General features: G+C 41.8%; 1 protein-coding gene across 1 annotated transcript; it reads right to left on the reverse strand.

Moving 5' to 3' along the window:
- Nucleotides 1-857: 857 nt before the first annotated feature.
- INTS8 (integrator complex subunit 8) lies at nt 858-24,495 on the reverse strand. The gene is made up of 27 exons (XM_056854467.1): nt 24,312-24,495; nt 23,388-23,562; nt 22,529-22,669; nt 21,588-21,659; nt 19,706-19,757; nt 18,769-18,951; nt 17,982-18,089; nt 17,021-17,173; nt 15,699-15,799; nt 14,608-14,749; nt 14,136-14,206; nt 13,192-13,367; nt 12,052-12,185; nt 11,602-11,712; nt 10,514-10,715; nt 8,623-8,744; nt 7,341-7,525; nt 6,583-6,616; nt 5,365-5,421; nt 5,223-5,284; nt 3,833-3,951; nt 3,339-3,442; nt 2,311-2,361; nt 1,782-1,855; nt 1,619-1,683; nt 1,225-1,268; nt 858-1,061 (listed from the first exon to the last, which is right to left on the reverse strand). The coding sequence occupies exons 1-27, from the start codon at nt 24,439-24,441 to the stop codon at nt 945-947; spliced, it is 2,985 nt and encodes a 994-aa protein (XP_056710445.1). The 5' UTR covers nt 24,442-24,495; the 3' UTR covers nt 858-944.
- Nucleotides 24,496-27,518: the final 3,023 nt, after the last annotated feature.

The raw sequence follows: 27,518 nt of genomic DNA on the forward strand, positions 1-27,518 counted from the left end.
GCTGATGCACCTGCTCTTCTTTCCCCCTGGCCTTCTTTAAGAAGAGCACAGCAAGGCCGCACATGCCTTGTAGTACTTCCTCAGCTACAGCCATGGTTACCTAAACAGGGTTGCTGAAGCATCTAAAACTGGTGAACGGCCTTCAGCAAAAAGCGTCTTAACTTGTATTGTTCTATGCAACACTGTTACCACAACAGCAATGAAGGACTGCCTGCTTCGAGACGGAAAGAAGCTAAGGCGACTAAAGTTCAGTAATTTATATACAAAACTTCCTTCTACCTTATGCAGCTCGGAATGCAAGAATTTGTAGTTAGCTGGAAAAATTGCTCCTTCACAGACATGATTTGGTATTAAGCATCTCTCTATCCTTCCCCCCACCCCCCAGAACGGCTTAGTGCCAATCAAGCATTAAACTATTGCCTAGAATCCTGGGCTGGAGGGAAAATAGAAAACCATTGTTTAGATGTAACATGACTGTTTGGCCAGGGAAAGCAGATGATATTCATCAATAGGACTTGCACAAGCCAGAAGAGCAGTGGTTTTGTAACACCTGAACTATTCCAGAGGGGCTTATTCTCTAATAGTTACATCCTACCTCTTTTCTCCTAAGCGCATATATTTCTGTCCGAGAACAAGCTACCACAAAGCAAGGGGAGAAAGCAGACTGTAGAAAACTGTTACAGACATCCTAGCAGGACGCTCCGAATACTACAGAGAGCTTATATGGTGCTTACGATTGTGTATTCTGCATTCTCTCGTATCTGTTTGAAATGCATTATGGAAGATACCATGCATTCTTCTGTACAGGCTTGTAAAATGAGGGATTTATGTTTTTTAAATAGGAAAATACCACACTGTATTGTTTATAAATATGTATTGTATGAAAGTCTCACATGTAATAAACTGTTGGAATGTCATGAAACTGACACCCTCTCAGCAGATCTTTAGAAGTACAGTTGTGCCATTGTTTGCAGAAATTTCTTTTTTCGCCTTTGAGCAGCAAGCTGTAATACTTCTTCTGGATTACTGGCATTCAACTCAGTCTGGCCAACAGCTTTAATCTAAATACATAACCATCAATTAATTCACGTTTGTAACAAGCACGTTCAAATTCACACTTTAAAAAAAAACCTTTGAACTGTTCATGCTTTAAGAGATTGTTACAGCATGTTGTAGTAGCTGCACAAAAAGGACAAGCAAAGCAGAAACTGAACAGTGACTTACTGCTATTTGTCTCTTGTCTGTTTCTCCTCGCTTATGATGAAGATCTGCAAACCTCTTAAGGAAATATAGAACAGCTCAGCAAGCATTTGATAACCTTACTGATAGCACTTTCATATAATTTTCACACAATGACCATGACATCTTCCCCTGGGCAGAGATTAAAAGCCAGTCTGATGTCGAGTTTGCTAGGTTACACTGACAGTGATTAGCAATGGGTCACATTCAGCAAGTGTGATCCATATTTTCAGTGCAGTATCTAAGGCATTTATTTTTTTACTAGTAAAATGATTGGATTGTTCTATCCCCTGGTTTAGTGGTAGTTGGCCATCCAAATATCTTTCAAAAAATAATCAATGGTACAAACACCTATTTGTCTGTTGTTACAAGAGGATACATGTCAAGTATTCCAAGATGGTAATATCCCAGATGTAGTCATAATAAGAGTCCATAGCATCGTGACTGGAAAAGAAAATTGGGCATAAATTAATCATATTTCATATTAAAAATACTGGGTACAAAGTAATCACACCATTTAATTATTCAAAAATGCTGTTTACCTGTTCTGCTCTTGAAGCGCCTTAAATGCAGTTTTATAATCTACTTCACGTAGGAACTGGCATAAAATAGCTACCTAGTAGGATAAAGGGAAAGACTTGATAAAATACAACCTATGCCACAATACCACCTTCTCCAGAACTTCCTATGCTGCAGAAGAATGCAGTTCAACATGCATTCCAACATAAGTGGTCTGGTAAATTTTTATGTGGTAGGTTTTCCTTTTAGATCAGTGGTTCCCAACCTTTTTTTGACCAGGGACCACAAGGACTTTTTTGTTTGGTGCAGGGACCCCAAGGGTCAAAATAAAAATTCAGAGAATTTGAAAATAAACTTTAATCATAACTGTTAAACATTAAGCTTAGAATAATATTTGAATATATATTTTTATAATAGAGAACTTTTAATTGAAAATATTAATTTATTATGGGTTTATAACTTTGTTTCGTGGGCCTTAATTTAGCTCTCGCGGACCCCTGGGGGTCCACGGACCCCTGGTTGGGAACCAGTGTTTTAGATATACAGTCTTACCTGCGTGTGGCAGTTGAGCAGAGAACAACATTTTATCATTCGTTTTATCACCTGGAGAGAAAGACAGAGAAAGCAGCAATTCCGTAATGTATCCAGTCACTGGAGATAAGTCATGCAATACTCAGGATACAATTCATATCCCCTAAATAATACTACTCTGCTACTTTATTATACCTGGATTCTACCAAAAAAGTAACACAGCCGCCCATATCTAGCAACTATGAATTAACCCTTTGTTTAATCAGGATTTCATCATTCTTCTGTAGGCTCCTTGGTTTACCTAGATGTAAGGAGAAGTCATCTGAGACAATACGCTTGTCACTCGTTACTAGAAAAGGCAATGCTGCATAAAAGTCTGCATTCTTTGGCTGTTACATGCAGAATCTCACTGGGTTTGTACGAAGTTTCTGCTGGATTCTGTACATAGACAGGTAAACTCCACAGGGCTTCAGACTGTTCCATGAATTCTTCCTGCTGGCCCACTATACTACTTCACAAAGGATGGTGGCTACTTTCAGTCAGCAGGAGGCTAAAAGATGTAGTAGGGACCAACAATTCTTATAATAGGGTGCCCTGAGATCAAAAGTATCCAAAATGGGAATCAAGCCACAGACTTTTAAGGACTTTTTAAAAATTAATATTGTTTTTGGCTACTCAATGTTTGCTTTATGCAACGCCCTTAATTGTGGACGGCCTTGACCAAGTCTCTGGAGAAACAGCATCTACATTTTCTAAATAAACCATCTCTGCCTCAGCAGGCACATTTTTCTTAACATCTTTCTCCTGGAACAGCAGAGAAGCCAAGCAAACACTTAGGCAGCTGGAAACTAAGGTCACTATAGTCTAAATCCAATTCACATTTTTTTCCCTTCAGCAACATGGGGCCTCGCCTGATTGTAGCAGAGTTGATCAAACTTCAACTGATCAGCGTCCTATCAGACTTTGCTCCTGAGAGCCATGTTTTTATGCTTGCAAAGCGTAACATACTCCTGTCAACCTGTTTACTGCCACACACGAATATGACTTACCTGATCAGTATATACATCAGGTGGTACCATCTTCGTGAAGAAATCTGAGCACACAGCTCCTGCCTGAAGATAGTAGTGAAGAGCTGCAGAGTACTGATTCGTTGCTACATTGGAAGGAAACAAGAAATATTGGTTAATACAAATACCTTCGTTGCATTCACTTTCTACCCTTCCTCTCCAAAACAGCTTAAATTGGCTAAGGATCATTTAAGGAAGATTCCCCCATCCCTACAGTCAGCAAAACAAAACAATCAGTTGAAACTGTGGAGTGGATGGCAGTTCAGTTTTGTATAAAATTTAGTCCTAGACAAGGATTTGCTTATATACAAGGAGTCTGGCCCACTGATAGCATGGCTTTTACAGGCGTTTAAAAAAATCTGCTCCCATCTGACACACTAGCACACATTTATTGATGTCCTTAAGCTGCAGAAAAAGGTCTGAAGAGGGTCAGCTACAGAGCCACAGAAATGCCAAAAGCGGTTCATTCTACTTACCAAAATAAATGTCAGCCTGAATTATTAACCAGAAATGGTTGTTTGAGTTTATAGTCAGTGCATAACTGACTAGCTCTTTGAGAGTAACAGCTACAGCTTCAAAATCCACTGACTGCAAACTAAAAAAAAAAGGATGTTTGTAACATCAGCCAATAAACAAACATGTGGATTCAAAATCTATTCCCCAGCTGTAACAAGGCTGTGGTACTGAAAAGAAGAGTAGTCACACTTTATTTTTGGGAGCCAGCGTGGTGTAGCGGTTAAGAATGGTGGTTTGGAGTGGTAGAAGAGGAAACCAGGTTTGATTCCCCACTCATCCATATGAGTGGTGGATGCTAGTCTGGTGAACTGGGTTGGTTTCCCCACTCCTACACAAGAAACCAGCTGGGTGACCTTGGGCTAGTCACAGTCTCTCAGCCTCACCTACCTCACAGAGTGTCTGTTGTGAGGAGGGGAAAGGAAGGTGATTGTAAGCCGGTTTGATTCTTCCTTAAGTGGTAGAGAAAGTCAGCATATAAAAACCTACTCTTCTTATTTTTGCCCACCACCACCAACAGGGAGAATATAAGACCACAAACTGAAAAGAGCATCTGTTTACAGGGTGTCTAAGCAGGCCCGAAGAGCACCATCTATTCACCCAAATGTTCCATATCATCAAACCTTCCATTGTCCTCACCAACGTGATCAACCAGGATTATGAAGTGCTCTCCCTGACTACTCAGAGACAGCATTACACAAGCATGCCAACAAACAGCTCACCAAGAGGACATGTAGGGCTGCATCCAACATCAGATTCTCCATTCTGCTCTAAAACTACATAGAACAATGATCCTACCAATCATTAACTTGGACCGCCCCTGGGAGGGTGAGGAGTTCCCCTGCCATGTTCCACAAATTCCTTTCCCACAATTCCAAGCACATGCTAACCTGGAAACAATCCATTAGAAATATTAGAGGACCTCTATAAATATTAGATTACTATTATAAGGAATTATAATAATAATAGCAATTATAAGGCATATATGTCATTCTCCTCCCTCCATTTAAGACTGCAGTCCATAGCATGTAATAGTATTATATCTAAGTATGAACACATTTGGCAAAAAAAAAACCAAGAGGGCCAGTCTGTGAGCCATTTTGGGTTACCATATCGACTAAAAATGGTGTACCAACACACAGCAGCGAGCAGGATGTGGTGGTGAGACCTCATGGGCCCCTCTCATTTTATTCCTAAATTGTAGGAATGCCCCTGAAACCCAACTAGACACAACTAATAGGAAAGACCAACATTCTAAAAGTGAGGAGCGCAGGATCATCTGCACATACCAGGAGAAACACATATTTCACAATTATGATAGCTGAAGCTCAAATGTATGAGTAATTTCCTTACTTTGGAATTGATGATGGCCAAATAGAGATGTGCTCCGCAGTGATATCATTCACAATGTCCTCCTGAAAGAGAAACCAAACACTATGTATGAAATGTGTCACAGAGTGCAGGCATCAAAGTCAAACAGTTATGATGTACTAACCCGGACATTATTAAGCTTGACAAACAACGATAGTATTGTCGTCAAAACCAAAGGTTCCTACAAGAAAAGCAGAAAGAGTTATTTAAGGCAATGTTTCTTCTCAATCTCCATGAAAGCCAGATTTTCTAGACCTTAAAAAGAATCATTTTTACAGAATCCTAGAAGAGGAAACCTGGGTGCATATATGGGAAATTTCTTAATGGTTTATTCTCCCCACTACACAAAGCTCCAAACAGACTCACAGCTTGTGTTCCTGTAAGAGCCAACTCTACGGATAAGCATCTCAACGGCAGTGAAAGGGGCCCACCTACAGCAAGGTGGTGGTGGTAGGGGGGAGATTTGGCATACTCATGGGAATTCCCCAGGTATAAAAAAAACATTAAGAAAAAAGGCTTATACCGTTCTGAGCATGGTCATTGCCCTCAAAATTTGAGTGCAAATGAATATTTTAAAAGAAAATATAAAAATTGGTCTGCTCAAGCCACTAAGAGCCTGGAAAAAGAGGAATTTCCAACTCTATCTGCCCAGCCCCCCAACCCCTTGCAGACACCAAGCTTGTGTTCCTGTATTCACAATAATCCTCTAGAAGTCATTTGTTATTAGTTTTGCAAGCAGTTTGAGGCCATTTTTATAAGACACTCCCCTCAGTGAATTTCTCAATCCTATACATAAAATGTTGTCTCTTACATAAACTTGATTTCAAAACACCTTCTTGACTATACGATGTTATTAATACTGCCGCTCACTAAAACTAATGGTACAATACATCTGTTTGTTTTGAAGTTGCGACAAGGCTGATCTTGAATTTTTGCAGTAACTGTTTAACATGGGAGACCTCACCAGAATTTCTAATGCAGATACAGCAATGCAAGCTAGATAGGCAGAGTCATTGTGTGTGTGTGTGTGTGTGGTGGGGGGGGGATGTTACTGTTCTTTGCAAAAAGTAAGCTCACAGAACTAGCCAGCTCTCCAGATTGTGGCCATATTGATTTTACTATCTGTGACTTAACAAAATAATCAAAACAAAGGGAATAATTGAACGATGCAACGCTTTCCTTGTGTGAATGAATCTGCTGTTATAGCCCTGGCTGGAAAAAAAAAGTCAGATAAAAGACTTTCCTAGAGAAAACGCAACCTTTTTTTTTAAGGAAAGAAAAAGGATAGGTTTTCTTTCTATAATGTACTAACTTGGTTCAAAACCTTCAGTGCAAGACTCACCCGCAATTTTTTGATAAAAGACAGCAGTTCACTCCTAAATAAGAGAAGACAGTTGTTCAAGGCATTTATTGTTAAACTATTTAAAGCAACTATGTATCACTCTCTGTCTGGAAGCCCCTGAGGTGATGCACAAGTTTTAAGCACAACACATAAATGACCTAACCATACTAGCAGCAGCTGAAAAGATAAGGAATCACTGCTTAACCAAGTAATAAAAAGACAGTTTAGAACCACTGTGTAATAATGCATAGATGGCTGTTATCCAGATATGTTACAGCTTGCTTTCTGTACTATAGTGCTGTTTACTAATAATTTTTTTCCAAATTACCTTTGTATTCCATTACTCACTTGCAGTAACTACCATACTACCAATCAATCAAATTTTATTTTGATATATCAGCTCTGAATAATAATAAAAGTTGACGGTTCTGGGAGGGATGATTTGAAGAAGAGAAGGAAAGTTCTTCTATGGGGAAAGGTTTTCAATCAGCCATTTATGAATTCCACTAGACTGGAGGCAAAATTTGGCTACTTGAGTGGTTATCTCCTGAAAGGAGTCTGCTAAGAGAAGGGAAACTTTAGCTTCTTCCAATCTCCAACTACCATACTAATAATTAGACAAACCAATTTTGGAGTTGAGTAATATTGTAGCTACTCCAAGTGCTGGCCAATGTTTACCAGATACTTATTTAGAATATACCCTCTTTAGAGCATGTACGTGTATACACGCACACACACTCTAAAACAGAAAACCTTACCTGTACATAATGCCCAGAGTTGATTCTCTCTGCTTTATTAAGCTCACCCTGCCATCATTCCCTCGTTTGTGCTGGCTGGATACGCTGCAGATCTGTACGACCACCTCCCAGAGGTCTTTAGCTGCTCGTCTACTTTCCTTAGGCCCAGGAAGATCTTTGCAGGTGGCAGCCAAAAGCTGTCCTAACTAAGAAAGCACAGAACAAAGATGGCAGAAGGAATCTTCAAATGTACAATGATTTCTGTCATCAAAAAGGCACAAGTGGCTAGAACCAGGGGGAGGGGGGATACTGCAGTAGAACCTCTAGCTACTAGCCCAGTATTTTAGGGTAACTCCTAGGGTTGCTTAGTTCACAGCAAAACCCCTTGATCTGAGGACAGCTTTTCCCCACAAATGAGTCTTTAGCATAATATCACAATCACATCCAGCTTGTTTTTGTAAACATAAGGCGATGCTGTCAGGTGCCCACTTGATGCACCTCTCCCAAACATAAAAGACAAAGGCTACGCCCGTCTGTAAATGGGGTCCCCCCACACACACACAGGCAGAACAATTCTTAAGCAGTGTGAATGTGCCACAGGAACACAGCACACACCGTTTTTGTCGCTCCTCCTTTATTCTGTGGCACTCAAACCAGACAGTTTGAAGCAACTGACAATGAGAAGGTGCTTCTGAAGGCAGCAGCTGCTGCAGCAGTTAACAAAGGACTGGCGGATGAGTGTTGCTCCGTCCAGTCCAGCGGCACAGTGAGCAGCAGTTGTGGGTGGGGAAGCTCGCAGTTCAGTTCTGAGCCAGACTCGGCGCATGCTTGAAATCCTGTATGTGTGATGTGCAGTGACCATGAAAATGAAGTGGCCAATGTTTCAAGCACATTCTAGTGTGCACCTCAGGCAACTTCTGTCTCTTCAAGCAAGTTTTGAGCCTTCCCTGGGCGCACAAACGATACAATTTCTTTGAATTATGGTTCAACTGACCATGTGTGATTTTTTTTTGGGTAAGTAACACAGATCCAGTTTACAGACCTTCATTTTTTAAAAAGGTCACTAAGCAGTCAGACTCCATGTCATGATGAAAAACATATATAGGATTTAATATTTTAAAAACTCATGCCATAAGATCAAATGCTAAGTTATACAAGGCAGCTGCAAAAAACATCTGAGAAGTTTTTATTAATAAATGCAACGGTTTGGTGGGGGAGTGAAAATGAAGGGGAGAAAATAAGTGAGATTAATATTGGAAGATTATGAGACTTCAAAGTATCTTGCATTAAAAAAATGCTTTACCTTTACATAAGGATTGTTCTGGACCAGCGGGAGAGGAACTTGCATAGTTAAGTACTCATTCTCCCTCCAGTTTAACAGAATGGCAACACACTCCTCTGCTACAACTTGCCGAAGGGGAATGTCTTAAAAAATAATAGTAAGAAAGCAACTGATCAAACATTGACACATTTTAATCTATCATTACATACCAACTTTCATGACCCAGGATCAGGTATAAACTACAATACAGCACTGCAATGGTAAAGTTCGATGCACCCTGACAATCCAGTGACATCTCTGGGTTATAGTTAGCTCTGACTGATACTTCCCCTCCCAATTCTGATTGCGAAAAAAAAACACAGCAAGTACGGCTCTCTCTCCAGCGATGCCCCTATTTCCTTCTCCCAACTTACATGCACATACAACTGAAAGTAGCAAAATACCAAGGAGGTGAAGACAGAACTGGCCAAGTTACCATCTGAAATGATCACCATCCCAATCAGAAATAGCGTAAGGAAGTTACACCTGGAAATGAGTCTTCCACTGACTGGAAATTACTATTGGAGTGATTTCCTATGACTAGCTTCAATTCTGGTATTGAAGAACCTGACTGGAGGTTTTAAAGACACAGGACTCCACTCCAAATCCCCCCCCCACACACAAACCCCTCTACAAGATACAACCTCTTATCTGGTGCCCTCTGAATATTAGCCAACCTAGCAAGAGAGAGAGAGAGAAGGACCTAATGCAAAAACGGGGATCACCTGGAATGCTCTCGTTGCTATATTCATTTCTATCATCATGTCTCAAAATCTACATGGCTACAGACCCAACCCTATAATCAAACATGGATAGTAACATTTGTTGGATTCTAATGCAAGCATCTGCAACATCTTGTTTTGGAAAGGGGATGAGGAAGACAGCATGAAAACCTTGTAATTAACCAGGTTCGCACCAGTCACAAACCAGCACCATTTTCTTTGGGACAATGAATTGAGAGTGACTTTTTTTTGCTGTCAAGTCACAGCTGACCTATGGCGACCCCAAAGGGTTTTCAAGGGAAGAGACCTTTGGAGGTGGTTTGCAATTGCCTGCCCCCGTGTCACACCCCTGGTATTCCTTGGAGGTCTCCCATCCAAATACTAGCCAGGGTCAGGGCTGAGAGGGTGCGAATGGCCCAAGGTCACCCTGCAAGCTTCCATGGCATGAGTGGGGATTTGAACCTGGGTCTCTTAGGCCATTTTTGCATGGTCAATTTTGATGCTCGCTCAAAGCTCTTCTTTAAAATGCGACTTTAAAAATACCTTTTCACAGTCCCGACGCAAAAGAAGTTTTACTCCCTCACTCGCCTTCTCCTTTGTTCCTGTTTGCATAATCCATTAGCATATGAATAGCTAACACGCCTCTGTTGTTTTGCATTGTTCCTTGAGGGCGATTCTTCGGGCCAAACTCCAAAGATTGCATTAAGTGGGCTCTTTAGTAATGCGAAGCAAGTATGCCCCGGCTTCGCAGTTACTTCTAGAATTACAGCTCAGCGTGCAACATTAAAAAATATGAGGGGCAATTCAGCCTGGAACGCGCTGCTAATTACCATGCAAAAATGGCCCCGGGTTCTAGTCTGACACCTGAACCACTAAACCACACTGGATCTTGAAAGTGACTTAGGGAGGTTCATTTGATGAATTTTGAGAAACTCTAGAATCTTCTTGCAAGATTGCAACCGTCTGCCAATGGAACGTAGACAGTTGGCGTATGCTGCGCTTTCTCCATCTCAGTAAATATGAACATTAATACTTAATTTTGTTGTGGCTAGCTAGTGGGCATTGAAAACCTGAAGCCCTTATTACTTTGACTTTTCTAGGAACTCAGAACAACACCATTTTTGACATGCAATTAAATCCAACATTCTTACCAGGTACCCTCATTTCCAAATACCCTCGAACTCTGCTGATCAAGTCCGAGGGAGGACGTTCTCCCGAAAGCCCTGCTCCTGCTTCGTGGGTATAAATGTCCAAAAGTAGCATCTCATTCAGCATGACCTGGCGCAGCTTTGGAGAGAACTCGGTAACGAGTTCCAGGCAAGCAGCAAAAAGCTGTTTTGCATGGACAAAATCCTGTAACAACATACACCACACCGTTAAGTGATAGTCATCAGTTAAGAATGAAAAGTATGCCCGTTTTCCTGCTACAGTAACAAGCATGGATTACAAAAGAATAACCAGATTAGTCTATTCAAAGAGAGTGGGTGCTTTGGAACCATAAAAGGCTAATTCATTTAGAGTACAAAAGCTCTGCTAGTCTTGTGGTACAACTGGGGTGTTACATCTTTCTGTGTCCCTTTCTGCCCACATGAAGACTAATGCAACCAGCATCCTTTAATATGCTGTTGCGAAGAGCAGCAGCATAAAGGCCAATTCCACATCCTAGTGGAGATCACCCTGCCCCACCACATCAATCTGTACACACAACACCAGCAGTCCTTAAGGGAAGGGGGAGAAAACCGCAGGCTGGACAAGGCAGCCTGCGGTGGCAACAGTCAGACCAGTGGCAACAGTCAGCTGGCAGCTCTTGAACACATGAAGCTACCTTCTACTGAATCAGACCCTTCGTCCATAAAAGTCAGTATTGTCTTCTCAGACGGGCGCAGCTCTCCAGGGTCTCAGGCAGGGGTCTTTCACATCACCCACTTGCCTAATCTCTTTAGCTGGAGATTGAACCTGAGACCTTCTGCATGCCATGTAGATGCTCTACCACTGAGCCACAGCCCCTCCCTCCCCGTTGCCAGCCATACGCCTGACTCAGGCACTCACTAGACTGAGACACCTGACATCACAGACAGGGGAACAAATAGCTCAGGCTTACAGATCTCCAGCAAGGGAATATTCTGTACTGCTTTGGACAGGTAGGCATATACTGTTCTACAATAACCTTTTAATAGTAACACAAAGTTTTGCTAAAAACTTTTATCAGAAAAACAGTAATGCTATAGGGATTTCTTACCTTAATCGCACTGCAATGTAGACCCTTTGCCATCAGGATGTAGACCAAGTCTCTGGTCAAGTTGTCTTTAATTCCTAGGATAACATTGCCATAAATGTGTGGTACTTCCCACTAATAAAAACAAATATACATGTCATTAATTGTACCAGAAGAGATCTAGTGGCATTTCCAAATCAATTTATAAGAGAAATCTCAGAACAGTTTCTCAGAGGCACAATTTTATTAATTTTTTAAAGTGTGCTTTCTATTTTTAATTGGCATCTCAAATCAAACTATAACATTCAGCAGAGTTTTGTCGTTTATTAAAGGCTCTGATGTGATGTGATGTTTAAGGGATGTTTTTTACATTTTACAATTTGCTAGCAATGCTGAGCTTTGGAAGCAGGAAAGACTATGCACTTAAACAAAACACAGCAGCAACAATTAACATTTTAACAGAAAATAAGGGACCTTGTTAGAAACTGTCCAGAACTGGCGTTCTGATGTCATGCCATGCAGCTCAATTAAAATCTGGCGAATTCTCCAGGGGTCCACCGACAATATAAGCTGATGTTCCAGCTGACCAATATTCACACTTGCTGAGGCTGGAAGAAAAATGGTAACGTTTGTAACCGATCAAATTATAACTCATGCCAAGGAAGCTTGCTGGGTGACCTTGGGCCAGTCACACTTCTCTCAACCTAACCTACCTCACAGGGCGGTTGGGAGGATAAAAAGGAGAATAATGTAAGCTGCTTTAGGTCCCCCCCTTGGGAAGAAAAGTGGGGTATAAATTAAGTAAAGAAATAAATACTGTTTTGTTACACTGCTTTGAAAACACTGACCAACTCTTCATAATGGGTCACAAAAAGATGTAATGTAATTAATGGTAATGAAATTTTAACTTTAGTTCTAGATAATAATTTTGTTTGTTGAGACATTAAATGTTTGACAGACATAACGGGTGATTACTTTTTGATTATATTATATGTTCAATTTACCCGAATATTTTTTCCTTTTTATTTTATAACCGGGTGATTATCCAACTGTAAAATGTTGTTGAAAAGCAGGGTAATGTAGTCTGCTCGAATTTTTGCTTTTGAATTTTTGCTTTTTCAATTGTATGTTGGATACCTTCACTTTCCCCCTCTTCCCTTCTGTATCCCTTTTATTATAAAATAAACAACAAAAAAGAGTATGTAGCTGTACAATGAAAGTACCATGGGTTTATGAAGATTCTCCAAGATTCACTCGTCATACCCACATTTCAGATAATGCCAAAAAGGATGTCTGACTCCTAATCTGCCCTCTCCAGTTTAATCCCAATGAAGTTAAAATGGGTAACCCTAGTTGCAGCCTGGAGAAACAAATGAAGTGACCAATTCTCAGCCCCCCATCCACAAGTTCAACTAAGCCTAAAGTCATGGTGCCAGGATAGGTCAGATACACAGCTCACTCTCTTTTCTTTCTGCCATCAAAACATAAGGTGGAAGCACGGTCTGTGGATTCATTCACTGATTCTTCGTTCAATACCTTTACATATTCCAGGAATCCCCCCACCCGCCACAAAAAAACATTTTCGAATATTCTGAACAGTAGGAAACAAATAACCTGGAATATCATAAAACGAAGTTATAAGCTTAGTGCCTAGGTTGACGCGAGGTGACCGTTTCCTCATCTGATCAATGAGCAGCTTTCGTTCATCATCTTTCAAGAGTGCTATGAAGAGCTCGTGGGAGGAAATCATGAAGACAAGCTGGAGGTCTTCCAAACCCAAACACAGTTTCCTGCAGAAAGTCCCCAAAAGACCATTAAGAAAAGGTTACGGGTAAAGAAAAATTATAGCAATTTTAGTTTTGCAGTTTGCATTGTGATATTTGAGGAGGGGAGAACTTCTGATTTTAACAATGAACATATGATCCAACGGAATGAGTAATGGGATGCCATACCGGAAACAACAGCACTGGCTACAGAAACTGGTGGTGGAGGAAAGTGCCATCAAGTCACAGGCGATTTATGGTGACCCCTTTAAGGTTTTTCAAGGCAAGAGATGAGCAGAGGGGTTGCCATTGACTTTCTCTGTACGGTGACCCTGGACTTCCTTGGAGATCTCCCATCCAAGTACCAACCAGGGCTGACCCTGTTTAGATTCCAAGCTCTGGTGAGATCAGGCTAGTGTGGGCCATCTAGATCAGGGCTCTATAGGTATCAGGGGGGTCTTAACTACAATTCCCTTTTGAATAAGACAGACAGAATGGGCTATGGCCCATCGTTTGTAATGCAGCTTGTGATTGATCCCAGACTGTCAAATTAAAAGGTCTTGAGCAGGCATTGTCAGTTTTCTGGCAATACACTAGTAACAGCCCTGAGAGAGAGGAACTAGAAGAGGCTGAAACTTCTGCACTTCAAAACACGCTTCAGGCTACTGAACTTACACTCTGGCAGGAGTTACCCTGGTGTAAAGGGATAAAGACCACATCAGCTAATATCCTCAAACTCTAATACTCTCTCGGGTAATTGAAAGTAAGCAGAGAAAACAATCTAGTATCACTTACTTCAGAAAATACGCCATTTTCCTTTTTGAAGATTCTGAAGCACTTTCTACGTTTATTGACTTTGAACATACCTGGAAATTAAAAATGTTGAATAACCTTGTACTTAGTGTATAACCAATACAGCTTTCCCCCTATAAACACAAACATGCATTCAGCCTCAGGCAAATTGACATCCTTTCTTCTGCCTGCTGCCTACAGCAGAACAACCTCTTCTTTGAAAGAAACTTTTTTTATTAATAACTTCCCTATAAAATGTGGGAAACAAGCAGTAAAAATGACCAAGATAATGGGGGCAGGGGGGAAGAGAGAGGGGAAAAAGAGGGGTCATGGCTCAGTGGTACAGCCTCTGCTTGGCATGCAGAATGTCCCAGGTTCAATCCCCAGCATCTCCAGTTGTATGTGGGCAATTCATTAAAATGCAACTTAAGGAAGTTTAAGGAGCTATGCTAAGACAGAGGGAACGGTTCCTTACCTCAAGGAGGAAGTCTATTTTTTCTTTAGTGGGCTTCAGAAATAGCTGGTTAAACTGGACACCAACTGGCCGGCCTTCCATTACATCACAAACACTATTACAAGCACACACTTTGAAACATATTTCATTCAGGGCATCATCCCTAAATAAACATAAAAGCAAGGTTTTTACAGCTTTTTAGGAACAGAAAGAACATTAAAAGGTTTGGTACAAAGCTATACCCCAGATTACCAACAGATCACATGGCTGCTGCCAGGTCATATACAAACTACCTGATCCATCAGGTACCCAAGAATCTTAGGGTTGGTTGGTTTTAAGAAGCAAAGTTTTTGTGCTGTGGACATAAACCTGAAAAGGCATTTTCCATCCCCACTATTTGCAAACAGGAGACCAACCACCAGGGCACAAATGAGGGCCTCCATCCGTCATCCTTACTGCAACCAACTGACAGTATCAGTTGCCTACAGACTAAAGGAGGAAGGGCCAACCAGCAGGTTTCTATTTTTATACTGATGCAACTATGATTTCTTAGCTGCCCTGAGCATACTAATAAAAAGGCAGAACACCGAGTTATTGAATCAATTCAAACTCTAGTCTTCGCAGCTTCTGACTGGTTCTCTCATTCAAGTTCCCTTATGAACCTGCCCGACCGTTACGATCATCTTCAGAGGCCCTGCTTTAAGTGCCTCCACCTTCTGAGAACAGGCAGTTGGCAATCTGGGAGGGGGCCTTCTCTGTCATGGCACCAAAGCTCTGGAACTCTCTCCCCAGGGAGATTCGTCTGTCCCCCTTCTGTTGCTGTATTCTGCCAGCGGGTTAAGACTGTTTTGTCTCATTTGGCTTTCCCTCAATGATGCCTCCTTCCTAACCGATGTTTTTATGTTTTGTATATATTGTAACTGTTTAGTATGTGTTCTAATGGTTTTTAAACTCTTTCTAAAGTTGTTCCAATGAGATATGTTTTTATTATAATGGTTTTACAATGTCATTTTATCCTGTATCTTTTCAATTGTTAGAAGCCCTTGTACGATCAGAAAGGCAGGATATAAATTGTGTAACTAAATATAATTAATAAATAAATAGCCTCTCACCCTTGCTGAGCCTTCTGGAAAAGCTCCCTTAGCACTGATTGCCTGAATTGAACAGGTAAACTGGGTGTCAGGTTGTCTTCAAGGAAAATCTTCACTAGTTCCTGAAACCCAAGCACAAGAAAAGGTGCATCTCTTTTAGCACAAAAATTATTCTAGTAAAGAGTGTTAAGGCATGGAGGTGGGAAACTCAGCTTAAAATCTCCACTCAGTAACAGAACTCACTGGCGTAGCCTTGCATATCACTATCTTTCTACGTAGGAATCCTCATAAAATAAGACCACCAAGGAAGTCCAGGGTTACTACACAGAGGCAGGCAATGAGAAGCCATCGGTGTTTTTTGCCTTGACAACCCTATTGGGTCGCCGTAAGTTGCCTGTGACCTGGTTGCACTTTTCACCGCAGTGTTGACAGAATAACTACAGCATAATAAGCTCTCTCTTCTTAAGAAATACACATGTTACACAAAGAGAAATATCAAAAGAGTTTATCAGAAAAGAAAGCTATCACTGTTTTAGGAGTCAGAAAAATCTCTGAGGCTTAACCATAGAATCGTAGAGTTGGAAGGGACCACCAGGGTCATCTAGTCCAACCCCCAGCACAATACAGGAAACTCACAACTACCTCCCTCACACGCCCCGTGCCCAGAAGATGGCCAAGATGCCCCCCTCCCATGAACTGCTCAAGTTCATAGAATCAGCATTGCTGACAGATGGCCTCTGCTTAAAAACCTCCAGGGAAGGAGAGCTCACCACCTCCCAAGGAAGCCTGTTCCACTGAGGAACCGTTCTGTTAGAAAATTCTTCCTAATGACTAGATGGAAACTCTTCTGATTTAATTTTAACCCATTGGTTCTAGTCCGTCCTTCTGGGGCAACAGAAAACAACTCGGCGCCATCCTCTATATGACAGCCCTTCAAGTGCTTGAAGACGGTTATCATATCCCCTCTCAGTCTTCTCCTCTTCAGGCTAAACATACCCAGCTCCTTCAACCTTTCCTCATAGGACTTGGTCTCCAGACCTGTCACCATCTTTGTTGCCCTCCTCTGGACACGTTCCAACTTGTCTACATCTTTCTTAAATTGTGGTGCCCAAAACTGAACACAATACTCTTCAGTTACTGGAAAACTATTACCAAGCACACATTAACTAATTTTAGATTTCCAGATTTCAATATAGCTTTTTGATCATATACAAATCAAGATTATTCACTAACATCAATGAAAATCCAACGACAGGACTGCATCAGGTAAACAGGGTGTGGCAGGACCCATTAGACGAGATGACAGCATAGATGGGCAAGCACTTGCTTTGCCAGAAGTTTACCTGATAATTGCCAGACCTTAAACAGCTATGGATTCGACTGTAAGGAGTTGCCGGTTGTGATGCATCATCAACAGAGGGTGAAAGAACACCACATGCTTGACAGTAGCCAGCTAACCTCTTCTCATCTATGGTGTAATGAAGCGATGACCCAATCTGTTAAAATAGCAAATTTTACATCCTCAATGCAAATGCTGTATATTATATTGACTAAAAATAGGTTACGGCTCAAGAAAAACTCCTTCAAGGACTGCAGACTTATAATGATCTCAAATTTCACAATGAGAATAGCTAAACTGATGTTAGACTTAATGATAGGAGAACATTGCCTGGCAGCACTTGCATTTTTACAATCATCCCTGTCAAATGCTCAAAAATATGTGACAGATACTTCATAACAAGTAATGGGAAGCTTACAAAACACATATGTACATGCGCTCACATACACAGGTTCCCATCCTCCTCCTGCCAATTTCTGCCCCCTCCCAAACCTTATATTTTTAAAGCAGGTCAATAAAGCTGCCACAAGGATGGGCTGCCGAACAGCAGGTAAGTTCTACTCAGAGCCTCTCTTTTTGGTAAATTACTCTTCCCTATCTTCCAGAGCATGATTTTCTCACAGTATTGACAGGAACTGTAGTATTTGTACACCCCCCCCCCACAAAAGGTCAAAAACAAATTTAAACCGAACAATGCAGCAAGTTCTGGGCATGTGCCAAGAGGCTACCAACTGACTCCCTACGTGATGATGAATGCAACATTTGAAGATACAAATATGTTTGAAATATGGATTATTTATTTGCAGTTTAAAACAATATGATTGTATAGGCAGCTCAACTCAACACAGACTAGTACTGGAAGCACAGTATTATCTGTAAAGCTCATTGCATTATTAATTAGAATCTTTTTATAATTCAGAATACACTTCAACAGATCTGTTGTAAGTTACCACAGGACGACCCACCTTTGACAGCAGTTCCTTTGTTCTAAAAAATTTCTCTCTGGCATTTCCATATAAAGCTGAATTTGTGGAACCCTGCTGAAAGTAGATGGCTCCTAGATCATAACAGACCTGAAATAATATTAAAGCGGGTTAATATTCTTCCAATCAACCTTTATTGGCATAAACCCTGAGACAGGGTTAATATTATGGTGAACAGAATGTTGCTATCTACCCATCTTTTAAGATTTTTAAAAAAATATGGTGGAAAAGTGTTGACACATAGTTGGGATTACTTTTTTGTTAGAAGATGCAGAGAGAATATATTGCCTGTCCGGAAATATTTAACTTTAGCCATAACTGGGAACAGGACACTGTGTTTGTTAAGTGCCATCAAGTCACTTCTGACTTATGGCGACCCTATGAATTAATGTCCTCCAAAACCTCCTATGGTTATCAGCCTTGCTCAGGTCTTGTAGACTGAGGGCTGTGGCTTTCTTTATTGAGTCAATCCATCTCATGTTTGGTCTTCCTCTTTTCCTGCTGCCCTCAACTTTTCCTAGCATGATGGTCTTTTCCAGTGACCCTTGTCTTCTCATAATGTGACCAAAATACGATAACCTCAGTTTAGCCATTTTAGCTTCTAGGGTCAGTTCAGGCTTGAACAGGACCCTGGCTAGGGGATCTGCGAGGCTGCCTGCACAAAAGGCCAAGAAGCCACATGCGACACCACGATACAAAACGACATGTACCAGGTCTCTAATCAGTAAGGTTTGTGTGGCGATGCTTTCAGTTAAAGCAGTTGGCCTACCTGGCACTGCATTTCCTCAGTACTGATGCTGAATCCCACTGTAGAGCTCTCTGTTTCTCCATTCACCATTCCAGGCTCCATGGCTAGTAAATCTAGTGTTCTTATCGTGTGAATGTAAAGATCTTTATTTAATTTGAGCGCTCCTTCTAGCACCAAAATGGAATCAGCGGCCTGTTCTTTTAGCTGTAATAACCAAACAAATGTATACAAACATGTATTATTCACAAACACATATTCAAAAATGTGTATATGCAATTATTCCCAGCTGTGCAAGGAAGCGAGAAGGGGCTTAAAACCTCTATTCAGTGTGGTGTAGTGGTTAAGAGCGGTGGTTTGGAGTGGTGGAGTCTGATCTGGAGAACCGGGTTTGATTCTCCACTCCTCCACATGAGTGGCAGAGGATAATCTGCTGAACTGGGTTTGTTTCCTCACTCCTACACACAAAGCCAGCTGGGTGACCTTGGGCAAGACACATTCTCTCAGCCCCACCCACCTCACAGGGTATCAGTTGTGGGGAGGGAAGGGAAGGTAATTGTAAGCCGGTCTGAGTCTCCCTTAAGTGGTAGAGAAAGTCGGCATATAAAAACCAACTCTTCTTCTGCTATTCAAAAGTAGGCTCCCAGCTTTATTAGCATTTTAAAGGAAAAGAAGATGTATTTTTAAGGAACTGCATCTTTTGACCATTAGACTGCTAACAACAGAGTGGGGTGTGCGTGCTGCTTTCAAAAACTTCCTCTGTCTTCCATGTGCACCCCCAAAGCAAAAAGACTTGTGGACTTGTTGGAGTTATCCAGCTATATGGTGGACGTGGTACAAACAACCAAGTCACAAAAACAGAGGCAGAAAGAAGTGACATAGTGACTGGACACATTTCTCATGATGTTGAGGAACTATGCCTCCTGTCACAGCCATGGCAAGCAACAAAAAAGGCACTTACCACTTTCAAAATATTTTCTGTGACTTCTTTTTCCTGCTGAATCTGATTCATCCTAAACCAAGAAACAAAAGCAGTTCTGAGCTTTCCAGTCAGAGTAACGTTAAATGTATTTCTGAAGTCTAAAATACTATACTTTTATTTATTTACATTATTTATAGTCTGCCTTTCTCACAAGGAGAAGCCCTGTGGCGCAGAGTGTTAAGCTGCAGTCAAAAGCTCTGCTCAGGACCTGAGTTCGATCCCGACGGAAGTTGGTTTCAGGTAGCTGGTTCAGGGTTGACTTAGCCTTCCATCCTTCCGAGGTCAGTAAAATGAGTACCCAGCTTGCTGGGGTAAAGGGAAGATGACTGGGGAAGGCACTGGCAAACCACCCCGCAAACAAAGTCTGCCTTGGAAACGTCGGGATGTGACATCACCCCATGGGGCAAGAATGACCCGGTGCTTGCACAGGGGACCTTAACCTTTACCTTTTCTCACAAGGACTCAAAGTGGATTACACACAGTGACTCAATGCTGGCTAAACTGGCACTGCTGGCACAGGGCCTCTTACACCAGCACCGGGGAGCAGCACAGCAGCACCATGCTCCGGTGCTGGCACTGCTGCTGCAGCAGTGTTTCCCTGGCGCAAGGGCTTGAACCTTGCCAAAGGGGGCATTCCCAGGGGCGGGGCTGACTCCCCCTTTAGCCGGCGTAGACTTGCACCATCAAAAAGGCAAGCAAGGAAGCCCTGTGAAATCCAACTGAGCGGTTTCCCAGGGCTTGGGTATTTTTTAATTTTTACATTGCTACCGTGCCACTGGAAGCCACTCAGGAGGCAGCGCAGCCTCGCTGCCCCCGGCCATCCCCTCACTACCCCCCCTTCAGGATTGCTCTGTTAGTGGTGCAAATATTGCATAATAGAATCCTACTTACTGTAAGTGATACACAGCAGTATAGACCACAGTCCCTAATAATTTATCCAAGTTTGTGAACCATTTTGTACAGTGTAACCCTATTACCTGTGCCACAAAGCCCTCTTGAATAATTCAGTTTTGCATAGGTTTGCAGAAAGCCAGGAATGCGGGAGCCTTCCTGATCTCCTCCAGCAGGCTGTTCCAATAAGGAGGGAAGCCACAACAGAGAAAGAATGTATGCGGGCAGCTGTTTATTTTGCCCAATTGTGGGTTGGCACCCATTGGTGGCCCTGCTGACATGAGTGAAGCTAGCAGGGCAGAGCACAGGGCAAGAGAGACGGTCTCGCAGACAAGAGGGGCCAAGGCCATGAAGGGCTTTGTATATGATTACCAATAACTTAAATTGAAATATAAGACACCAACAATCTGTAACATTTCAGGTTCCTAATTATTTTTAATCCATTTCAGGAACTGATAAGAGCTGGTATGATATAGCAGTTTGATTGTTGGACTAGTATCTGGGAGACTCATGCTCAAATCCCCACTCGGTCATAGAAGCTTGCTGAGTGACCTTGGGCCAGTCATTCTCCCTCAGCCTCCCTCACAGGGTTGTTGTGGTGATAAAATGGAGGACAGAAGAATGAGGTAAGCTACTTTGAGACCCCACTGGGAAGAAAGGAACAGAATAAATGAAGTACATTCATAATTTGGAATTATAGTTACTGTAACAGTCTTGTCTAAACAGAACTAGCTGTGGTAGGACCAGAACTATTTTCAGATACAACACTTTCAATTATATGGGCTACACTTTAAAAATCCACTAGAACACACCACCATTTTTTCTAAATATACAGTAGAATTTTAATTGATTAATCATATTTGAATGTACTATAATGTTTATTCTAAATATTACTGATTACAAAACATCAACACACCTTATGGGAAGTTATATTAAGGTTATTTGGCTAGCACTGTATCAGAAAACTTACACATTTAACTGAGGTGGACCAGGCTTCACTCGCTTAAGAGGAAAACTACTTTTGACTATGGTCCTAATAGCCCTATTAAAAAAAAAAAGAAGGAAAAAGGATTAGCACAGACCTTTATCATGTTAACAGCCTGATCTTAAGGCAGCTTTTCCCGGTTATTTTTAAACAGAAATCTGTGCTATGAATCGAAGTGGGACATAGCCAGAACCCTCCCTTAGTATCTAAAAGCCCCAACAGTTCTTCTAAAGATTCACATGCAAAACTACCAGCTTTTTTCCCACCCTGGCAATGTGTCGATACCTTAAATGTTTGCTTGACAAGAAGAAATTCAGTATATGAAGCTTTTCCTTTTAATGCAGATGAATGCTGAGGTGGTAAGGCATAGCAGCCTCTGCTCTATCTCATTTCTATGAGACAGACATGTGTTTAAATCTGCACTGGATAGCAGTCAGAGTTGCTTTAAATTCAAAAACCCCTAACACAATATTCCTGAATACCAGCATGGTGGTTAGAGACTGGATCAGCAACAGGGTTTAAACCACTACCCTGAAGCCCACTGAGTGACTCCAGTCAGTCACGCTCAGTCACAGCCTAGCATACCTCACAGGGATGTTGTGAGGGTGAAATGGAGAAAAGGTGATTTGTGTGTGTCGCTTTAAGTTCCTAAGAGGTAGAGCAAGATAATAATGCAATATCACAAAATAACATTAAAGTCAGGGATCTGCATATAAATAAACACGTGTAGTGGATGATAATGGTTTAATCATGAAACAACTGCTTGCCAAATGGAACATTTTGGAACCCAAGAGAGATAACCCAATTTGGTTTAAACTGTGTAATTAATGAAGATTAATTTAACATTTCTCTCCATGAAGATTAATTTAACATTTCTCTCCATACCTGAACTACAGTAATGATACCAAAAGCAATTCAGGTCTCACCATCTGTTGTAGAGCAATATAGCCATTGCAGTAGTTGGAGGTAAACTGGCTAGGTCCACATCTACGTGTTTGGTTCCTGGAGGTACTTTGCTAACACACAGCAGTTCATTCAGTAGCATGTTCAATACAGGGACCGACAAGCTAAAATAAAAAGCAATTTATGTTCATGTCACACAGAGGATCGTTTAACTAGTGAGCTTGGAATTAATTAGAATTAAAGACTTGGTTTTGCTACAGACCTTTCTTGGAAAAAGCAGCTCTGATCCTCTAACAAGAGCTATCAGTGACTGCCGATGACTAATGATCATTATAGGGCCTTACAAACAGATCTGTAGATTGGTTCTTGTAGGTTATCCGGGCTGTGTGACCGTGGTCTTGGTATTTTCTTTCCTGACGTTTCGCCAGCAGCTGTGGCAGGCATCTTCAGAGGAGTAACACTGAAGGACAGTGTCTCTCAGTGTCAAGTGTGTAGGAAGAGTAATATATAGTCAGAAAGGGGTTGGGTTTGAGCTGAATCATTGTCCTGCAAAAAGTATCAAAGGTAATGTGCCAATCATTGCCCTGTAAGTATCAAGATAATGTGCTAATGAGGGTGTGGTATGTTAATATGGAACCATTGTATCCTGAAGTGATCTGTTAATGTATGAAATCCAAGGATACAATGGTTCCATATTAACATACCACGGATAACCTACAGGAACCAATGAACTCTGACCGTGAAAGCCTTCGACAAGATCTGTAGATGCTTGTGCTCCTTTAAAGTACTGATTTAGGGGACAACTGGCTTTAAAAACCCCAGCAACCACATACTGTCTGTGTTGATAATCACAAGAACATTAACCAGGCGGGTCATCAATACCTTTTCTCCAGCACATCCAAATCCCACTTTAAATGTGCAGCTACTTTCAGAGCAAGCAGTTTTAAAATACGGTTTCTCTTGTTATCAGGTGGAGGCTGAACCTGATTCTGCTCGTTCACCAGAGGTTTGGACGCCTGCTCCAAAAACTGAACAATCAGCTGAACAGGTGATGGATCTATTAAGCAGAAAAAAGATACGCCTTGAAATAATGTTTTGAATTCAGAAAATATGCAAAGGAATGAGACAACAGCCTGGGATTCTATGACTTCCACCTGCACATGAGGCAGGTTCTGCAGGGGCAAGACCCTTCCATCAGCAAAATGGAATCATGGGCCAAAACCTAAAGTCAACAGCAACCTTTCCAAGTTCATGCATCACTACGACTTTTGCTTGAAAGAAATCCTAACAGAGTGAACTAAACTGCAGTCCTGCCAATCATCAGCTCCTAGTGAGCAATGATTGATGCATGCCTTTTCAAATAAATGTATGTGGACCCTATTTGGGTAAAGGCAGCACCATGCGAAACATTTTTAAACAGATATTCTGAAAATTTGCATTTAAAGCATACATGGCATGATGTGACCCTTCTCAATCCCACTGATATCAGCAGAACTGACGGTGGTTAACAGTGCACAAGATTTCAGCCTTACAGAACTGTGATACAGCATGTAACATTAAAATAACCACAGCAGTATTTGTAACAGCAAAAATAAATGAGTGCAGTAGCACCTTATACTTCACTAGTCTTCAAGACGGCACTACACTCCCGTTTCATCACACAACATAAATTCACTATGCTACAACAAAAGGCAAGCTGCACAAATCCAGAGAAGCCTAGTAGAAAACCATCCAATTGAGAAGTGCGGTCCTCTGCAACCTGTTCATAGAGGTAAAGAATGCAGTTTAGATCATGATGGTACTAACCAGGGGAAACCTTTTTCAGATGTTTCTCTAGCAGAGATTCCTCAAGCAGGAACTCAAACCAGGAGGTCTGAGGAGGCGTGCAGGGCCTGCTGGAGGTGGCAGCTTCCCTGTCGGCAGCTTCCACGCTCATGTTCTCATCAGAAGCTTCCTTTGACTTGTACGAACAATCTCTTAGCCCAGCAACATCCAGAACTGCTGCCCCTGATTTAAGAACAACATCCTTTTATTTTCAGAAAACAGCTGCCCCACAGAGCACCACACACCTCTTATTAAAAAGCATTCCATTCCCACTGAACTGCATACTGCAAATATACCTAATGGAAAGATAACACGCACAACAACTAAATGTGGTGCCTCCCATGTGGACAGATCACGATGGGTAGTAGTGTTAGTCTGTCAATAGCAGTAGAAAAGAGCAAGAGTCCAGCAACACCTTAAAGACTAACCAAATTTCTGGCAGGGTATGAGATTTCTGAAGAAGTGAGCTGTGGCTCACGAAAGGTCACGCCCTGTCAGAAATTTGGTTAGTCTTTAAGGTGCTACTGGACTCTTGCTCTTTTCTACAACAACTGAAAGCCTCCTACTTAAGTGTCTGAAAAAGTGGTCTGCAGTCCACAAAAGCTTATATGGAATAAAACAGTGTTCGTCCTTTTTTTCTTAATAATAATTTTTATTGTTTTTCAAAACATACAAAAGAAAAAACAGTTCAACAATTGATACAAATCATCAAAGGAAGTTAAAAACAATGAATTATTGTTGAAATTACAAATATATTAAAATAAAATATAAAGACTTCCCCTTCATCTCCCTCTTTCTCATTATAAATTTGTATACTCTTCTGTATAAAGTTCTAATCCTGATATTGTTACATGTAGATCATTATCAAAAATCAAATAAAATATATATTTCAGATCATACATAATTATTGTCTTTCTTCAAATCAACCTTGTTATAGTGACTATATATTTTAATTATACAAAATATCCCTAGTAATAGTAAAAAATGGATTAGATCAATGAATAACCTTTAAGTTCCCCCATCTGAAGTTCATTTTCACAGTAAGTTCTCCATGTTTCCCATTCACCCATAAATTGCGTATTGTCTTTTTGATTTACCAATGCAGTAAGTTTTGCCATTTCCACCAGTTCCAGCATTTTTTGTATCCAATCCCTTAAAACAGTGTTGGTCTTTAAGGTGTCACAAGACTCCTCTGTATTTTCACTGCAACACACTTGCACGGTTGGTGGGAAGTACCCTCAAGTCACAGCCTACTTATGGCAACCCCATAGGGTTTTCAGGGCAAGAGACGTTCAGAGGTATTCTGCCATTGCACATTTTCCTGTTTGGAATTTAGGGTGCTTTTACACATCCTGAATAATGCACTTTCAATCCACTTTAACGATAGTTGCAAGTGGATTTTACCTTTTCACACCCTAAAATCCAGCTGTAACATGCATTGAAAGTGCATTATTCAGGATGTGTGAAAGCACCCAAGATTAGTAGCCCTGTTGGTTTCAAGCTCAGTTGCTCCAAGGGAGCTTCGGCTCTCGAAAGCTTGAACCTTAGAAAATCTTGTTGGGTCTTTAAGGTGATATTGGACTCAAACCCTGCTGTCTGCAATTATCACCCTCTATTTGGAAATTTTGCTTTGGCTACCCAAAGGATTCTTACAGCAAAAAAAGAAGAGGACGTTTTGCAGCACCTTAAGAAAATATTTATTGGCATCCTCCGACTATTTAGACCCTCCCCCCTCTCATCCTCCCTCTTCCCCATAAGACCACCAGTCAAAGCATCCCACTGCTTTAGCCCAACTAAAGATACGCATAAGAACATCAGAAAGGCCCTGCTGGATCAGAGTAAGGCCCATCAAGTCCAGCAGTCCGTTCACACAGTGGCCAACCAGGTGCCTCTAGGAAGCCCCCAAACAAGACAACTGCAGCAGCACCACCCTGCCTGTGTCCCACAGCACCTAAGATAATAGGCTTGCTCCTCTGATCCTGGAGAGAACAGGTATGCATCACGGCTAGTATCCGGGAGGGACCGTGGCTCAGTGGTAGAGCATCTGCTTGGCATGCATGAAGGTCCCAGGTTCAATCCCCGGCGCCTACAGTTAAAGGGACTAGGCAAGTAGATGATGTGAAAGACCTCTGCCTGAGACCCTGGAGAGCCGCTGCCAGTCTGAGGAGACATTACTGACTCTGATGGACCGAGGGACTGATTCAGTATAAGGCAGCTTCATGTGTACAAGTAGCTAGTAATTACCGCCGCGCCCCCCCCCCCTCAATTACCTTCACGGTATTATGGTTCCCTCGACTGCCGCAATTCCCTGACATTAATCCCCACGTTCATTCCCATCTGCGTCGCCAACGGTCTGCCTTCTCCCTCCCGGCCTCCGTACCAAAATGGCCGCCCGCCTCGCGAAGGAGGGAGCGAAAGAGAGCGCGCGCGCGGGGGCTGTGTGCGTGGGTTTGCTCCGCCTCCTCTTCTCAGCCCCGCCCACTCGAGGGACGGCTGAAGGCGGGCTTTCGGAACCCTTCGTCGCCGCCTCCCGCGCCTGCGCCTCCTATCGGAAAGCTTTTCCGCTTCAGTCTCTCTCGGCGCTTCCAACGGGCTCCTTGTTTCTCGTTAGCGTTGCTCATCTCCTGGACCACGTTTTATAGATACATAGAAACTGGTGGCTGGGAGTGGGGGATATGTACAAGGGAAAACACTGATTATGACCATTCTATGTCAGTCTTTTCTGCCTCTAGTAAACTCAAAGTTATAAGAACGGGTTAACTAGTTTTATGGAGCTGAAACTGTGAGGAGTTGAAGTTAAAATGTTGAAAGATAGTCTGCTTATTTAGCTGGAAATACAAATTCTCTTACAAAGGAATTTCAAAAGGAGATTGGAAAGAGGAACTGCTGAATTACAGTTGATATTCAAACTAAAGTCAATGCATTTGTGTGTGTAAAGTGCCTTCAAGTCGCAGCCGACTTACGGTGACCCCTTTTGGGGGGTTTTCATGGCAAGAGACGACCAGAGGTGGTTTGCCAGTGCCTTCCTCTCAAAGCATTTACCTGGGCTGAATAAAGACCTTGCATTCATGGCTCATGACCAATGCTGATTTCTCCACACCCATCTCTCTCCTGGACATCATAGACCCTTCTGCATACCACACTTAATCCCATCACGCCTGCTATTCACATTTACATACTGTTAACATT

This window comes from Euleptes europaea, chromosome 8 (genome assembly GCF_029931775.1).
Source record: "Euleptes europaea isolate rEulEur1 chromosome 8, rEulEur1.hap1, whole genome shotgun sequence".
In the NCBI taxonomy this organism is placed as follows: Eukaryota; Metazoa; Chordata; class Lepidosauria; order Squamata; family Sphaerodactylidae; genus Euleptes; species Euleptes europaea.